Raw genomic sequence first — 19,480 nt, 5'->3', positions numbered from 1 at the left:
CGTTTACTCTTTTATTTATCTCTTCTTTGATCCTATTTTTTCTTCTCAAAGCTCCATTTCCCCTACGCTTCCACTCTGCCACGCAACGTATGTTTCTTCGCTTGCTTTCCTTCGAGCTGCTAATCTCTATTTTTCTTGTCGGCCAACTCTCGTCCCTTCTACATTCCCTTGTTCCTGCCACCAACCCCCCTTCCGCCTTCTCTCCTCGCTCGCACTCAAAACTACGTTTCTCTATTCCTCAATGTTTAAAGGATGTCAATTCTATGCTGCTGTATCCATCACGTCATCTCTTACTGTCTTTTTCCATTCACGTTTTTTATTTTTTTTCAGTCACTCTACTTTACTCTCTGGGATGTTTTTATGTTAAAACACAAAATTTTCTTTTCCAAATTCTCGCCCTTCGGTCTCGATCTTTTTTTTCAAATGACTTCCTTTCTCCTCCTATTTTCTTTGATGAATATGCATATATACTCTACCACTTTTTAGGTATATGCTAAAACTTTAACCATCTCCCAAAACGCCTGTTTTTCACTCTCTCTTTCTCTCTCGAGTATTTATTTCCTTCTGAATTTCAGTTTTCATTCGCGAGCTAATCCAATTAGCTCTGGGAATATCTCCAATTCAGCTCTACCGCCATCTGAAATACCCTCAGCGATCCAAATCAGCCACTGATTTAGTCCATTACGTTCTCATTCTTATCTTGTTTATTGCCTCCATTATTTTAGTCTAATTTTACTTTTTCTGCATACGAAATATCTACCATTAAACCGAAGCTACGGCGGTAAATTAATCATAGAAACCGTGAAACTTGGTAGTTAAGTAATGCAATAAAAATATATCATTAACCATGGCTCTCTCCTTTTCATGCTACAGTAATTAATCATAAATCAGACTGCTACATTTTGCATCCCCTTTCATTGTTCACCTGAAATATTGTTTTTCACAGTGTATTCGAGATTTAAAGGGTCACTCGAAAAAATATTCCGCCATTCTTTTGTGCAGTATTGTGATTTTAACCATAATGAAACAATACTATTCGATGAAAATCAGTTTACACGTGTTTATTAAGTAACTTCATCGCGGTCTGTGTTACAATAAAAGGAATTTCACGCATAAGGACGGTGGAGGGCATGACTCTAATAGTCAATTGCACTTAGGTTATTACCTCATGTTTGTCTTTCTTTTAAACTATTTTCTTCAATCATTTGTAATCCCACAATACGAGTATGATTATAAAATTCTAGGCACTGTTGAAACTTTGGAGAATTATAAAATAACACATTATTCTGGATGCTTCGATTAAAAATGCATCTCCTTATCGTTTCCGCTTTTATTTAATTTGAATGTTTATAAATTGTAATATTAAATGTAAGGAATAAATAACTGATTGAGATGAACAATAAATAGTGTAAGCAAAGATTAGCAAATATGGCCTGCTCACTGTAAGTTGGCTGAGAGATCTACTCTAATTCTGGAAGGCAAAGGAACGATAACTAAATAAAAGAATTATTTATTACTACTTGTGGGCTGTGGCTAAATGGTTGAATGGTCTGCTTCCATGCAATAGTACCATTTGAAATCTCCTGTCCTTATGACAACATATTGTCTTTGATTGAATGCTACTCGTTTATCAGACCAGAGCCGAAAACCTTGTCTGGGTTTTCAACAAGATGGCATGTCTCTTCCAGCCCATTGGGCAGATTTCTCGAATATACACTATGAGGAGGGGCTAATTCATCTTTCAAAATATTCTCCATCTTATCTTCCTCAAGAATTGTGTAATCTGTTGCCCGCTGCTTTCTACGAGTATTTTTTTTTGCTTTACTCCAATCGCCGACCTAATTTATGCATCTTTAGCGTTCATCATTAGACCTTAACTTTGAATCCAGGAGCAGTGATAAATTATTTGATTTCACGAGTTATGAGTGAATAAAGGAAAGTCCTTCCTTATTGATGGCTGAATTCTAGGTTTTTTAAAAATGAAAACCATAATGCGTTCCACGCGATCCTCTGGGACACTTTCCTGACAAATTCAGGCACCTGTTCTGATTCCCCGCGGGCTCCATCTCCCCTCTCATATTGGAATCGGTTTTTCGCTCCCCTCCTCCCTCCCCAATACTTCATCCCCCATCCCGCATGCTCGAGCGCCAACTCCCGTCCTCTCGGTCGATTCGCTGGAGCGATTTCGCGCACCTTTCCGCCCGCTTCCGCCTATACCCTTTCCTCTTCCCCACTTAACCCATCTCATTAATTCTCCTCTTGATTATCGGATCAACTGTTACCGAACCCTTTTCCATGTCCCTCCCTCCTTTTTTTACCCCTCCGACCACGTGCAATTCGGAATCATTGAACGTATTCCCTTCCCCGGTCTCCCATGTAACTTCTCCTCTCTCTATCTTTCCCCCTTCCTCATTTCATCTTTCCCTTCACAGCCCTAATTCTTCACCCTTTTCCCTCTTGAACCCGATTTGCCGCCCGGCCACTCCCATTAACCTTGCCAGTGCGTGTGTCCTCCATGGGTGACAACATATTCATGATAAAGTCCGTTTGAATGGATTCATAATGAAGTTTGTTGACCAAATAGCGCTTTAATTATCGAAATTGAAATTTATTATTTGATGGAGAGACTATTTAGGTTCCGTAACCAGTAAGTTTTGAAGATGAAAATTTGAACATTTTGCCGTACAAATAGTGATGAGAGATTTTATTTCTTGAAGCACTTTTTCAGCACAAATGTTTTAATTTTAAATGCAAATGTCTTTAATTGTTAACCGCTTGCCGCAAGGCTTTAAAAATTAACTTGAGGTCATAAGGTTTCAATTTTATGTAAAGAATATTTATTTTACTCAGATTATGAAACCAATTTTCAAAAAGCGAACATATTTTTTAGGTGATGACAGATTCTATATTTCCATTGTTTTAGTTTGTCCAGAGTAGAATGATTGAAATTAAAGGAATATTCCCGTTGTAATATCCAGAAAATTAATGAAATATCTTATCGCAGAGGGAGGGGGAATTTTGAAAAAATATATTCCCTCATTGTCGGTAACTTGATAGTTGCGTTATGCCATTAAATTATTCTCTAAAGTTCTAAATTATAAGCTGCCCCTTTGAGAAGAGGCACACTATCTTGGTGAAGATTTCTATTCATCATGGAGGTCTAGCCATTTTACCCAAAAAGCGTGGTGAAATCACAATGCTAAGGCGAGCGTACACTAATGCTTTTGAGCCGTGATTGCTAGTTGAGAAGCAATTAACGAGAGAATATAGTAAAACGAGACCAGTTTTGCTGACGAACTTAAGGTAAAATTTACAGGCAGGATTGACTAAAGACAAAATTACTTAAATTGCCCTCAATATCTTTAACATTGCGGGCGTGCAGACATAAATGAAATTCTCCCGTGCACGAATCAGTGTACCATCCTCTTCTTGTTAGTTTGTATTTTTCTCTGAGGTTTCTTGAAAACGCACACGTTTCCAATACGTATTCCTTTACTCTTTACTAGGAGAAAGGCATTGTCTCTCATCACTCCCTCCTACTTTCTCCTTAATTTTAGAAATTCTCTCCTTATATTATCCTGCTTCAATTTTATTCTCATTATACGAGTCCCCTTGTTGTCGTTGCGGGTTATGCATCAGCGTCCTCATTCTCGTTACACCGGCTCACCTCCTGCACCGTCGAGGACCTCTTCTTCCTCCTCCTCAGACCCTTCTTCTCCTGCCGGATCTCCCCCTCCTCTCCCGCACTCCTCTTCTCTAGTTCCTCTCTGCTCACACTTGAACTTCTGGCGGAGGGAGCGCCTTTGAAAATAACATGGCTAGTACAGTCTCTCGTCCCCTGGGGTTCGTTTCGCTAGTCTCCTTGTCATCAAGTTGGATTATTTGTACTTCCATTGAAATTCTTTCTCTATGTCTTGATATCGGGAACTTTTTTCAAAGACATGCATAATTCGATGGAAAGATGCCAAGGTTTTTCATTGTCCAGCACCACTGAAGGGATGAATCTAATCTCAAGCTTAAACCAGGTCGCATGCTATTGCTCTCGTGCATATTTTAAGTAGTCATCGATTTGCTCATATTAAAGCAGTGCTCTGTTGATCAGTGTTTCTCTTTGATTAAAAACAAGTTAATCTCTTTGCCGGTGTTAATGCTCCCTGTTGTGAGCCAATCCTATATTAGTGGATTTCCTGATGGATTTAAGAAAGGAAAAGCAAGTTATAATCTATGAAAAACCATCCATCCATAGTATAATTCCATTCACACCTGCCCATTCCATTAATATATTATGCACCCTAAAGAGTTTTGATTAAAATTGCTAATCAAGGTTTATATGAGCCTTCAAATTCTATTGAGAATATTTAATCAGTAAATATTTGTGCAAAATTTAGTCTTGACTTATCATTGCTGTGACAATTTTCATTTAAAGATTCAAGTAAACCATTTATCTATGCCTCAGCTATTGTTTCAAGTTATAGGTATTTTTTCGAGTGGCTTTAAGGAAAAAAGCCATATTTCAATGATGGCGCTTTAAATATGCTCTTTTTACTTTCCCGTATATAATACTGATGATGAAAAAAAGGTTGTGATTTTGAATCTGGCTTTCAATAGAATCACCCTAGCCAATCCCCCGCTTAAGTTCCTGTGTCCCATGCCAAAGCAAAAAAGATGATTGATGAGGTAGCTAGCTGGCTCTGAATAGCTGAGCCTAAGAACGCTTGTTTTTTGCACGCAGTCCGTATTGTGATTAACGAAAAATTAATGTTATGTTCTTAATGAAGGGATGTTTGTACTTTTATTATGTTTTATGCAGTAAAAATCGTCGCGACAATTTTTTTCTAATATTCCAAACGCTATTTAATGTCCGTGTAGTTAAAAACCTATCTTGCAATATTGGTTTACTGGATTCTCATTAAGGTGAAGGGCTGAATCAGTCACGTGTATTGAGCAGTGATTCCCTTAATTAATTAGAGATTATTTCAATTTGCCGAACATTAGTTCAAACAATTCCAATAGGAAATGAAAATTATCGAGAGATATATGAGTATACCAATAGGTTATGGAATGACCTGACCCAAATACCAAGCGTGTAAACAGTGCCATAAATTCATATAGAACTTCTGGGGAGGATGAATGTTAAGATCATAATTTGATATTTATCAATTACAATTTAAAGCAAAAGATGATTAAATAGGGAATTAGGGTATAATGTGAAACATAGAAATTTTTAGTGGATAAAATGGAATATCAGGATACCAGTTGAACCAGTTAGTATACCTACTTTCGATAAATTCACTCCATTGCGGTTGTTATTAAATACTCTTATTTTGCAATGAATGATCTAAACTGTTATTTTTAGAATTTTTTAATTCAGAATTACGCTTTAAACTTGGAGCATATACTAGCTTAAAGTTAATTTTACTAATTTTTATTAAGCGTGTGAATTCATGGAAAGAGCCCATAATCTTTGATAAAGTATTGGATTTCAACACGATATCGTGATATTCAATCTGTTTCCTCATCCTATGTATCATTTGTTCGGCACACATAAGGCCTTTAGTAACAAAACGTGATTAATAAACACTTTTGATGTTTGACGAGGAGATTGATTTTCCAATTACTTACACCGTAAAGGGAATTTTTTACCATGAAGTTTAATTGGACATGAGGCTTTGGCTTCAACGATACTGCAATGATATACGAGGTCTGTTCAAAAAGTATCGCGAATTTTGACTTTCCGTGGGTTGCGTATATTTTATTTTCGATTTTTTTCGGTGTTATGTTGGTTCTTATGTCTCTCACTTATGCCGAAAAGTTCAGCCATTTCGAATGTTCAGTAAATTGTTGACAGCTGTTTTGCTTGGACGTGTTTTTGCTTGTCTTCGATTTTTGCCTGTTCCAAAAAATGGATCAAAGAATCTGTACCAAATTTTATGCGAAAAACGAAATTATGTGCGCGGACGCATTCCGAATGTTGACTGTGGCATATGAAGAAGCTACCTTGGATCGAAACAACGTTTATCGGTGCTACAAATTGCTCTCAGTGGGCCGAGAAGATGTGACCAACGAAGAACGTGCTGCAACCCCGAGAGCGACTACAATAGCTAAGATAACGAAAACATTGATGAAGTGAAGAAAATAGTATTATCCAATCGTCGAATCATCGTTAGAGAAGTTGCTGAGGACCTAATCATATTGATTGGCTCGTGCCATTCGATTTTTACCAATGATTTGGGCATGACACGGGTATTCGTACTAAAATTGCTCAATTTCGACCAAAAACAGCAACGCGTTAACATTGCTAATGAGGGATTGGACTCTGTCCGTGACGACCCAAATTTGCTCCTCCAATATAGGTCATAATTGGCGACGAATCATGATTTATAGTTATGACGTAGAAACTAAAGTTCACTCACCCCGATGGAAGCTGCAGCACCAGCCAAGACCGAAAAGAGCGCGCGGAGTTCGGCCGAATGTTGGAGTTTTGCTTAGAGTTGTCTTCGAATGCAGGGGCATGGTGCATCATGAATTCTTGCCACAGGTTAGAACGGTAAACAGAGATTATTACCTTCAAGTAGTGCGCAATTTGCGCGAAGCAATCCGCCACAAACGCCCGGATTTGTGGAAGTACACAAATTGCCTTTTGCACCATGACAACGCCCCTGCGTTGTCGTTACTTGTGCGCAAATGTTTTGCCAAAAACAACACACTAATGATGCCGCAGACACCGTATCCCCCAGACCCGGGCCAGAGTAACTTTTTCTTGTTCTCGAAACTGAAGAGGCCCCTGAAAGAGCGACGCTACGCTACGATTGTCGAGATAAAGACTGCATCGAAGGAGGAGCTGAACAAGATAACAAAAAATTACCTTACCTTGTTCCTTGCAGTAATTGTAATGAAACATACATAATCACTAGAGGCATTTTAAGACATAAACTGTGATTGAAAGACCGCATGCGCTTTTGCTACGTTTTATTTCTTTGGGGTGGAAATAAATAGCTATCTCTTGTAAAACATGAACAAGGAGTTGGTGGATGAAGCAAGGGGGATTAAAAGAAATTTAACTGAAAATTTATAGAGCTTAGGCTTTTTCCGAAACCTGGCCAATTACTTACAGTTAAGCACGTCTGCTATGAAAAAGTGGCCTGCTCTTATTAGCCTCTCCTCATATTCCCATGTTTAATCGTCCATTTCATGTATATTTTTCGAATTATTTCTTCTCACATCTCCACCCTCGACCCATTTTCTCTCCACTTGCAAAAAAATCATCGCCGCTCAACTTCCTGGAAAATCCAAATCATATCACCCCCGCGCTATGCCACTTTTCTCAACGCTCCCACTTAAGCGGAAATCCACAGACCATGCCGTTACCATGGAATCCTGCCGAGTAGCTGTCCGCGCCCCCTTCTCCGCCAGGGCCGCCCATTCCCTCACCATAGCACTCGGTGCCCCTCGAATAGACCCCCCTCCCAACCCATTCCGCGGTCCCTATTCCACTCACCCACCTCTACACGCTTATACTCGGACCTCACTCATACACAAATGCGTACGCTCATGGTATCGTAATCTCTTGTTTCCTGCCGCACATGCCTTTCACCCTTCAACGTTACTCCTCAAGCCTCTCATCTCATGTCCACTCTCTTCTCATGCCGATTTTTGCCCACCCTCCCTCCGTACCGCTCACGCTTACTTCCCTCAAATCTTCTAATCCACATAAATGCTTCCCACCGTGCTCTCATCTCCTCTACCGCATCTCTTCTCACATTCCTCCTTCACTTCCTTTGCATTGTGGCCCACTCTTCACTCTCCTCTCCTCTCTAAACAAACACTCACCAAAGCCGCTGTTTCTGTGCCCTCTGCCGGAGAGCATATACCCACACGCACACTCGAGACTGCCACCCCAACCAAAATACACGCTGGCGCGAGTGTACGCAAGGCATGAAACCTCGCTGCCTAAAATTTTCTCCTACCATCGCGGCACACCAACATTTGGTTCCTCTGCTCAGCCCTCAGTGCCACTCAATCCCAAATTTCCCACCAACATTTTCATTTGGAGTCCCACACCTCTATGTAAATCCTCTTCCTATTTTCCATCCCTCTCCGCGTCTTTCTGCTCTGTAATTTCCTCTTCACTCTAGTCGTTCTCTCATCGAAAACTAACTCCCTTCACCCTACTCTTGTTATCCCTCCGTTTGTTTTTTCACCAGCAAGATAAGCGCATCCACTATCGATCCTTATAGTGCAACTCTCATTCTATCTTCTGCCCTCTCCTATCGTGGAGTGAAATCTTTTCCTCTTGCCATTATCCTAATTGGGAAAGAGGGAAATGAAAAGGATTGCCTGGTTACCTCATTTTCCATCGTCCCTACATCCCCTTTCTCTTTTGTGTTCCTCACACATTTTTATGTTTGGATCTTTGAAAGGGAAGTAGTCTTCCCGATTCCTCTATTATATATACATGTGTATATATATTCTTCTAAATGTCTTTAAGAGATCATGGGTCAAGAACCATCTAGGAGAAAGGTTTCTGAAATTATTTCTCGTTGTATTGTGTGGATAAACAATTATATTCATGTCAGTATCCCTGTGAAAAAATGACATGGGATGTAGAGGTGCATGCGGAAGGGACAATGGAAGCTGAAATTCGTAAATATTGCGTTGGTCTTATTCAAAGTGTTAAAATATCTCTTCCAGAATGCAATTCTCCGTCAGAGATTTCTCAGGGTGAATGCAATAGAACTCAGAAATAATATGGTGCGAAACAACTTAATTTTTACCGAAATATCAGGAAAAATTGTGTAAAATAAATAAATGAGTATCTGTTTTTTTGAGAGTCGAGGAAGGAATATTTGGTTGAACTTTTAAAAAATGTTTTTAATTCTAACACATATTATCTGGTAGGGAATGACTAAGGGTAAAGGTTGAATAAAGGAAATCGTGTGTAATGTATGGTGATGGTATGAAAAGGAAAAATTTGGAGTTATTAAGATATGCTAGGGGGGCATGGTTGTCCAGGAGGTAGAGAGTTGAACTACTGAACGTAGGGCCCGGGTTCGTTTCCCGGGCATACCCCTTGGTACCTCCAGCTTCGCCCTATTTGTGTGGTTTTTACGGTACCAGATCTTCCTGGAAAGCCACACGAAAAGGAACTGGCCCCTCTACTTTGATATGTGAATTTCACTCGCCGTTAGGCTTTGTACTTCTAGGTGAGTTCTACCAACACCTTTTAAACCGACCTTCGGGTTGAAAACAGTTATTAAGGCGTGCTAAATATAGTAATTTAAGGAGAATGTTGGGTTAACGATGATGTGGAAGGAAAAAAACGTTGTTACATGTACGGGCGGCAGTCGTTGACTCAGTATTACAATACTCCCAGTATGGGCAACGCCATTGCAATGCGTGATAACCATATAATTAACATTTTTATCTAGGGAAACAATTGGATGTGTGAACTTTACACAACAGTTAGGTCAAGTCAATATTTATTGAAAAAAATAAATTCTGTTTATCGTGGAAAAATATGCATAGACAAAATTTTTCTTCACTAAGGCCACATTTTGAAAAAAAACACGAGCGAAATATAGATGCCCGGTTTTTTCCAACATTTAACAGAAAGGAAAATAAAATCCTGGTAGTAAACGAGTAAGTACGATAATCTAATTTTCCCTCTGCGAGTAGTGGTGAATCCTATCTCGAAAGTCTGGAATTTTCCCATAAATCTGGTAAATTCGCGAGGGAATTGCCCCGGGCACCTCATACAATCATGATTTCAAAGCCTGAGTCACTAAATGCACGTTCTCATCGTTTCTTATAGTTCAAGGAAGCTTTATGGGACACGTCGCTTACCGTTTGCGGCGAAATTTAATTGAGGCAAGTGCCAAAGAGTGTCAAAGAATAATCATTGAGCTCTGCTGGTATCGCGGACGAAATGGAATATGTGGAGATGAGTGAGAGGAGATTGATTTATCCAAGTGAGAGCTTTTCATCTAATTATATCATTCACACGCTCCGCTGGATGAAAAATTGACAGTGAGGGGGAGGATATCACCCTTCCTGGTCCACACTGGATCGGTCGTTTGGTCCTCAATTTTCCATTTCATCTTTGGGAACGTTTTATCTTGGCCCTATCATATCTGGAAAATGGGGGTTTTGTGGAATAAAAAAACACTCGAAATATCCCACCAAGATGCCGCGTTATTTAACTCCTCCTCCATCCATTCCTGGGCAATTTCAATCACCGAGTAGACCGGAAGAAATAGTTTAGGAGGAGAGATGTCTCTTCGGAAAATTCAATCTTCAAGTTCGGAGAGGATTCGATTTTCCGCGCAATTTAATTCGTGATTAGATTTCTCTCTCACCGATTGAAATCCGATAGGCGGACGTGCGCGCAGACACTTATGGGAACCGGTAATCAATGATGTAACATTAAGCAATAGGAAATGGAAATGCAAACCGTCTTAGTTTGGTGATGAGACAAATTTCATGACCAGTTCTTTTTCACGCTTTCAACTAATGACGCCTTTACATCGACCTTGAGTGAGTACTGATATTTTGAAACGGTTTCCGCTATTGCTGTGTTAATTCTTCATCAGTTTGTCTTCGATTCTCGAGATTCGCAATTAAGTTTATTTCTGAATCCGCAGATCAACATTGATAATAACATATCTGGAAATGTAAGAGAGCAGATCTTTCTTAATGCAAAAATTATTGAAGCCTTGATTTTGCGGAAATGTATGCATATCCAATTGTATAAACTCAATTATTAGATTTGTTTATGAGAAGCGTTTCATTTTCCTCGAATCTAATTTGATCGAGACATTTAGGGAAAATAATGAAGGCCTCGGCACTTGTAGAGCAATTATTAATATTATTATATTGGGAACCCTATGTTTGTAATGATAACAGTTTTCACAGTTTATTTGTTATTGTAATTGGTGGTGAAATATTTCTAGAAAATGCCTTTGTCAAACCGTATTCGGTACTCTCGGATAGTTATATAGTTCTTTTTCTTGCGAAACCATTGTATTTCATAATCGAGTTAGCCGAAACTTTTAGAAACGAAAGAATATTTGTTAAAAGAATAACACGGTGCAAGAGAAAGCCCACAGCTCTTCAAAACAGGGAAAGAATGCCTGTTATTCCTCATTTAGGTTGCGGTAATACGGAAACTTCGATAACCATCCGCTCTATTTTCGCTAATATCGAGGGATAACTTCTGGAAACATTTGCCCTACATTCTCGAGGAAATCGCTCTCTGAGACTTCTCCGATTAGTAATAAGGAAACTTCGGAGGTCGGTAGGCGAAAAGAGACCGGTTACGCAGAATCTCGACCGGGGTGGGAAATCAGCGGAAACTGCAAAGCCAAAGGCATTTCGTGAATACCTCAGTGGCCCTTTAATTAAAGGGCATGCCGTCGACACTCACCCCCTTCCCTCACTTTCCATCTTCCCCACCGTATCTCCAATCCGTCTCCCCTCTAAATATGGCGTCTTGACTCCAAATACCACTCTCCCTCTCTCTTCGTAATCTTGCGTATTTTCTCATCTCTTCCTACCATTTCGAGCCCTTTATTACTTCCCCTTCACCAAAAATCATTCGCCTCCTCTCCCCTCCCATAACCTTTCGGCATATCCATGCTGGAATCCAGCATTCCCAACCTTATTTATGAATTCGGCAGATTCCCATTGCGCTCATCTTTCCAAGCTTAATATTTTTGGTACTTCAGTCAGCGGCATGGATTGACGCCATATTAGGAGTAAGCTCATCTGCTCCAAGTGTTGCTTCCTCTAGGAGTTTTAACCATTCATTGCAGAACCTATGGGAAAATTAAATCTACTATAGAGTCATGCATACATTATTTCGCTAATTAAAGACTGAGCATAGAGATAATTATATTTCTCTGGAGCTTCCTGAATACTAGTTCAGAAGAAATGCAAGACTTTGCAGTCAGAATAAATAGATTAATTTCTCTGCTGTGCGATGACGGTTCACCTTTTAAGAATTAAATGTTTGTGTTACATCAGAAACAAAAAAATGACGCAAATAGAAAAATAATTCCTCCTACTTAACAAAAAGATACTCACTTAGTTGACGTCGAATAGAAACTGGTATATGCACTTAATTGAGATATTATGGTAAAACTCATGCGACTTGAATACCCGACCGTGCTACTTAATAGGTATTGAAAAGTAAACTTTTTGAATGCGAAGCAGGAAATACACTCCTCCCTTTCATATCTAATTTTATACCGATGAACTCAAGTTATAGCTACTGCCAGGCTTTATGATAGAGTTGTTCATCATTATTTACCGAAACATGATAATGAATCCCACCTAAAAAGTGAACAAGATAGCTATTTTTCATTCTATTTGCTCAGGATTATGAAAGAGAAAATTATGGCTAATACGAAGGTGGGCTTTTGGTTTATTCATTTTTTATATTCACTGTTGACGGAGTTGTTGTTCAGTTTAAGTTTTTCAGCACCGGTAATTTTTTTCCTATCCCTATAGCAGTGTATTTGGCCTTTGTGCGCGGGTTCACCTTTGAACTTCCTGCACAAAGAAAGTCCGTGATGTCGATCTTTACGATCAGAGAGGGCAAAGGTTTACCTTTGAATTTTTTTCAGTGACCGGTGTATACTATTTCAGTTTCCATCCCTGAGCTCGGATGTTTTTGGACTAAAAGACTGTTTCGTATGTGCGTTTAAATATGTGTAACACTTAGTTTCAACTGTAATGAGTGTATCAAAAAAAGTTTACCAAATTACATCGGTCGAGTACAATAATTGTATAGCATTAAGTGAATGAAAAATGTTTTGAGATAGCAAATACATGCAATGGGAAAATAAAATCATATAAAATAATTCGGAACACATGGAATTCTTGTTAAGTATTTTCCTTTTAAATTGATTTTGGCGGAAAATTATGTCTGTAGATTGAGGTGCAAGCATTTTAAATGAAAATCGTTCACCAAGCGACTTGTTAAGCTAAAATTTGCACTTGGTTTGATTATTAGTTTTTATTTATCATTCTTTAAGAATGGGCCGAAAAGTTAAAAGCAGCCATTATCTTCAAGAGCCTAATAAATTGCCAAATATACGTATATTATGGAAATACTATGATTGTTTCTTTCATTTAATGTAATGTAAATCACAGGTAACTCTAATAAATATGCAGGAAAATGGAGTGAAAGGTAAAAAACTCGAAGAGTAAGAAGTCATGGCAAAGGGACTTTTTAAACAACGTGGGATCCGTAGCCGTGCTTTAATGGTTGATACCTTTATTTGGCCTCCGCAAAAGCGCATGGTAAATGTAAAAATAGAGGGGCTTCGAGGTCAGGCGGGGAACGCATGAAATATTCAGAAGAGAGTCCCAAAGTGAAGAGATTACCTGTTTGCGCTCGTCTTCTCGATTATCATTCCTCACGCACGGTATTATTTTCGTGGAAAAGAAAACCTACTTAAAGATTTGCTTGCTTTGAAAAAAGGTGAATCTCATTCAATTTGCAAAATACATTCTAGCAACTACGAGATATTTTTTCAATAAAAACTTCAGCGTAGCACTACCTACATTGCATATCAAGTGTGAATTCTGACATTATTAATTCTCTTTCTTTGAGGGTAGATCGGGCAAGTACGTTTATTTGGCTGTGAAAGCACTTGATCAAGAATCTGAATATATTTGTAAACCTGTAAATTTTTCCCATAGCCCACGGCATATATTTTCGAAGCGTTAAATTATATCAGCTCAATATTTTTTCTTTTGATCTCTGGAAATAATTAGTTTACCGGAGGTACATGGCAAACATAACGACAATTTGTATTTTCTGCCCTAAAACCATTGGAAAATACATTAAAATAAGTTGACGGAGATATTATCACATACTATTTATGTTTCTATGTTTGACGCTCATTTGGAGATCTTTAGAGTAGGCTCTAGCTAGAATATTGGACGGGAGAGTTCTCTTGGTGTTTATCTAGTTATCTTAGAGGCTTCCAGAACTACCTCTTTCTGTCTAAACTATTTCTTAAAGAAGCAGTTACTTCCTGGCTGCTTCTCACGAAATCCAATCTGGCCAAAATCCATCTTTTATCCACCCCTTCATTAATTAACTAGCCACTTGGTGCTTTTATTTTTCTCCGCCTGACTTTTATTATACAAAACGTTATATTTTAAGAATATAAAGTTTGTAAGTAAATTTGCATAGTGGGGAATTAGAAAAAAATATGTACATTTCGCCGAGCTTTATCGTGGTGCGTCTGGTTTCATCACTATGTGACATCTTCGGTTACGTCATCACATAGTTGAAAAAAAACCGGTCGTACTGAAATAAGATTTGGTGTGTGTGTGTGTGAAATAAGTTTTTCCAATTTCTAATGGTGCGATTTCACAAGTTTGAGCCAAATAACATTGAATTTAAAGTTGCATAATATATTTGTTTATCAAAACGACACGGGTTTCAATGTTACAACTTTATCTAGTATCTCACTTTTAATGAAAGCGTTTTAACGTTGAAACGTGATGTATAGAAAATGATCCGTTGTAAAATATTCCAGGTTGTAATATTTTCCACTCTAATGATGAAACTTCACTAGGCTTCTGCAGTCAACTTTACCAAACTAATTACCGCTGGGACGCAGGAGGGCGATGATAGGAATAATCATAAACTACAAGTATAGTTTAAGAAAAATACTTAATCGTAGAAAATCGGACATATTATTTAACATTTAAGGCTAAAACATGCCTTAGTATCTTAAAAGCATTGGATTAATAATTTTTTAAAAGTGTAGTTCAAAATTTATCCTTCTCCAACGATGGACAATCTCCATATAAAGCAGCACAGTACGTCCGTATCGCCCCAAAAACTTGTGATACTCTCCGACATTTATCTCAATTTTTCGACCGCCCGTTCATGTATTTACCATGGAACATAGCACTTCATATAACTCCATTTACTTTAGATGAAAAAGAGTGTGTCTCCCGCTTAGCCGTTGATGCCTTTTGAATTTCGACACCGTCCGGAAATGGACGCCAAGGAATCCCTGACTTGGAGCTCATAACATTTGGTAGGACATGCAAGAGATGCGCGGAATTTCGGCCCTGGCGGCCTTAAGCCAGCCTTCAAATGGATTTTCTTTGGAGCTCACATTTCTACTTACAAACCCTTTGCTTAAGCGATTTCCCTCTTTTCTCCGGTGTCACAGGTTTCGAACGTTTTTCAGATAAGGTTAGCGTTTTCTGCTAAGGGTTAACTTCTGATTTTTCGAATCTCTGCTGGTAGACTCCATACACGCATCGACTCTCATAGTAAATTGCCGTAGAATATTCTTTTTAGCAATTTTCCTCGACTTTTATTTGTATCAGAGGCAGTATTATACTTAGCATATTTTTTTTGTCTTTTAGTCCCTGTTGAAATCATTGGTTTTTTCTTCGTTCTATTGGACTGACAGTTGAGAGTAACTTTACAGTTTTCCATAACCGTAATAATAGTTCACTCTTGAGTTTGACCTGTGTCCTGATTTAATTCGTGTATAAACTGACATAAATGGTGAAATGGTAGTCATTCAGTATTTAGCTATAAAAACTACAAGTATTCTATTTTTTAGTGTTATTTTCTCTGGACGTACTATATATTGCCTCTTTTCCGCTGAAAAATGTTCTAATGGTTCTAAGGAAAGTAAATAGTGTTATTAGTATTATATATGCATATCTCTTTAGAAAATGAGTATGTAATCAGGATTTATATGTGTAAGTAAATGGAACAATTTGTTTTTCTTCGGAATGTTGTTATCCCAAGTAATTGGGTGATAAAACTTCATAAAAAAGTTTTGAGTTTCATTCGAAAATGAAAGTACTTGTATTCTTTTAGATACGATGACGCTAATTCAACGCAGAGGTGATGCGTGGAAATATTTTATACTAATAATTATTTTTATTTAAATAGAGTTTCTCTATTTTGTAATTCAATATTATATTATTTTTATGTACTCTTAGAAAATTTTGTAGCATTACGTCTGAATTCGCCGAAAGTAAAATCAGAAAATAGAGAGATGTGACCCACAGACAAAGTGCTGAACATACACACCCTCGAAAGTGAATTTTATTTTCGTGTGGCAAATTTAGTTACGTTTCTCTCTTTCTGGTATCTCCTTGGCATTCAAATTTCGGATTCGGAAGACTGGGATGCGCAAATATCCGATCTACAAAGAGTTATCTCAAAAATCCTTGGAAGTTTCAATCCCCATTCCAGAAGAAGGAGAACGTTGGCTGAATAATGGCGAAAGGAATTGAGAAGTATGTATGCAACTCTGGTTGCAAACGTTGTCCTGATCTTGAACGGAATGCAGTTTGGGAATACAAGTGCAGGAAAAGAGAGATGAAGCGAAATTGGGTACGTGGTTATCAAGGAGTGGAAGGGCTGAAAAGCAATTGGAGGTGATCGATGAGAAGACAATTGGACGCTGAGCAAAACGTGTTATGAGTACACTGATTTATAGTGACCTAGAAATGCTTGAGATGAATAGAATAATCAGTTTTATTTTTCTTGGGAAAAGATTTCCATGGATTCTCTAGACAGTAGGAGAATTTTTAACATACCGCCGCTTATGAATCATACTTATGCGCTTATTGCCAGCCAATCTATTTGCCATATACTGAAGGATTGTTAATAGAAAATTATTGTGATTATTTCGCATTATGTTAGATCGAAAATAATGATTCGCAATTCTTACCTTCCTTAATTATTGCTGGAATGATTCAGGAAGGTAGCAATAATTAGGTAGCAATAACAATAAGGTAGCAATTAATTAAGCGTAATAATAAGGTAGCTATTCCAGCAATAATTAAGGAAGGTAGGGATATCACTGTTCCGGATATCTTGTGGTTTATGAGTCAGTGGCCAATGTGACTACCTTACTAAATTGATTTTTCCCTTTTGTACCCCCTGAAGTTTAATATTGGCACTTCAATAAAGTCCGTCTACCCGTATGCTTACCAGACATGTGTTAAATTACCAGATACCTTTCTTTATCAATATTCTTTTAATGTGTGTTGCTATTTACATTAATACTCAAATGAAGGTTATAGCTATTGTGGTAAATTGTATGGAGAAATGTTTTTGTAAGTACGTGCTTTTGAGAGTAGGAAATTTTTTGTATCGCCATCATTTCGCATTGAAGGTCTCCTGTATGACTCCGTCACTCATGATACATTGTTGTTAATGCCTGTACCGTTCGAGGAATGATGCTGGAAATGTTCACTTAATACCAAAATACAGGGGTATTGATAGGAAGATAAAATTTGCCCTTTCATATTGAATTTGACAACTTTGAAATGAAATTGCTGGATTAAAAAAAAACAAAAATTGTGGAGCTAAAAATTTGAACGTTTCATGCTGATATAGAAATAGTGGAGACAAGCAAAGGTGAACTTAGTTCACAGCACAAGTGGTTTACTTTGAAAAACCTGGAGAAGGAAGATATGTTGATTTTTAACACCTGGAATTGTACTCCTGACTCGTATTACGTATCAGCTGAAAAAACTAGCGTTTGCTGTTCTTTCCTTATTCAGGTCTACATACTATATGTATTCATTCAAACAATAATTTTCAAGCATGAACCTTATCAAGAGTAAATTGAGGTAGTCTTTTTGACGAGAACCTGGAATAGTGCTTGAAATTAAAGGTAACAGCAACATAAAAACTCAACTTAACCAAACATACCAAGGGAAATGCAAGACCATTGTTCACATTAAATGTTGTCAGCTATTGTCATGACTAAATGTTATGGGTACTTGGAAATTTAATTTTTTCAATAAATAACATCAAGCTTTATTTAACGTACCTATAGTTTAACTAGGACTTAAAACCTTAAGTTAAGTTATTTAGTTAATTTCAGGGAGCGTTGTTGAGAGAAAGAAGATGTAGTGTCGAGGATTAAATATGATATGCTGAGATGGTTTGGAACACATAAAGAGGGTGAACGAAGGGAGAGAGATGAAACAAGTACACAAGAGGCGTTTGGATGGGAGGGTTGCAAGGGGTAAACCTCAGCGAACGTAGCTCAATCAGATTGAGGACGTTTTCAGCAAAGGTCAGCTTAGGAGTAACCTAATTAACTTAATAATAATGTATCTACTTATAAGGTGTAAGTTTAAAAAAATTGGCTCTCAAAAGAAATTTCAATTATTATTCTGTTGATATTTAACTTGTTCGACTTATGAGTGTGCCGACCACGGTGCTAGGGAAGCATTAGGCGAACATACGGTTCTTTGATCCTGGATTCCCTAATCACCAAAGCTCGATGGAAGAATTAAGTAATTAACAAAGTACAGGAAGTATAAAAAAAATGAAAAAGAAAATAGAGAATGAGAGTCTAGTAGACTGAGATAACTCTACCCAGTCCGAAATAATGTGAAAAATGCGCCTGGGCTGGGAACATTGGTGGAAAATGAGGTATAGTGTATTGGGTGAAAATCCCACAAAACCTCAAAAAGCTGAGGTCTGAAGATTATTTACCTTCCCTCCTAAAAATATCAAGGAAAGGTCAACTTCTCTAGATATTTCGGGATATCACACTTCATGTTTATTGCAAAATATTTGCCCACGCTAGAGGCTCTTCTTTTGTGATTAGTACTCTTTCTTTTCGGATATGATTATTTAATTTTCGTAAAGAATTAGATGAGGCTACTCTGCACCAGGTGAAATCGTCATTTTATAATTTTGGATTATGACACGACATTTTAAAGATTACAATGACAATTTTATTAATTACCTGCCTTCGCGGCAAAGGGATTTTTTTGTCCTCATAGACAAACATCATATTATACTCACCGGTTGGAGAAGGTGTCAGCTTCATCGTCGTGCTGCGCACTTGCGTCTGGGCGAAATTGTACTTCTTGAAGAACTCCAGCTTTCTGCCCCTTGACCTCTGCAGCCCGGTGATTGCCGAGTTGATGGCCCTTGTGTATTCTCTCTGACCAAAAGCGATATGCGGCAGGATCATCCCCACCGTGAGAGTTCCCTTCTCGTCATCCTCCAGTGTGTGGGGAACCACCAATCCCCTGTCTCCGCTGCTGCCTCTCCCGCCCCCACGACCTCTCCCGAAACCCGAGTCCAGGGTTCTCGGCTTCCTGCTCAGTTGCACCTTCTTTTGTTGATTTTCCCCACTCAGCCCATGATGGCTTCCCTTGGCGTATCTTTCTCCCAAGGTTGCAGTCGTTTGATTCGGAGTCGCGCTCGCATAAGGTGCCAGCTCCAACTGTTGAATGTCGATGTCTGGCCGATTGCTTTCGACTGCTTCTCCTTCCTGCGGTAGCATTTGCTGATATCTTAGAGACAGCTTTCCTTGAATACCACTAAAGCCTTTGTCGTCCGTAGGCTCTTCCCTTCTACTGCTTTCCGTGGCAAGAGGCGGTGATATCGAATGGTACTGATCCTCTTCCGTTGTTGAAGGAAACGGCTCTCTTTCACCTCTGTCGAAGGGAT

General features: G+C 38.4%; 1 protein-coding gene across 2 annotated transcripts in view; it reads right to left on the bottom strand.

The window, feature by feature from the left end:
• The window catches only part of Nmdar2 (NMDA receptor 2), a 379,887-nt gene that overhangs the window by 144,684 nt on the left and 215,723 nt on the right, over positions 1–19,480 (bottom strand). The window contains exon 1 of one of the 2 annotated variants that reach the window (XM_071593785.1): positions 18,827–19,052. The exons of the other annotated variant lie outside the window; for it this stretch is intronic. Within the exon in view, the coding sequence (XP_071449886.1) occupies positions 18,827–18,998 (172 nt within the window). The 5' untranslated portion in view covers positions 18,999–19,052. Of the gene's footprint in view, positions 1–18,826; positions 19,053–19,480 lie in introns of those variants that run through there. 2 annotated transcript variants of the gene reach the window in all.

Source organism: Hetaerina americana, unplaced genomic scaffold, assembly GCF_022747635.1.
Source record: "Hetaerina americana unplaced genomic scaffold, ioHetAmer1.1.p SCAF_1, whole genome shotgun sequence".
Lineage (NCBI taxonomy): Eukaryota > Metazoa > Arthropoda > Insecta > Odonata > Calopterygidae > Hetaerina > Hetaerina americana.
This window is presented reverse-complemented; position numbering and strand designations above follow the sequence as displayed.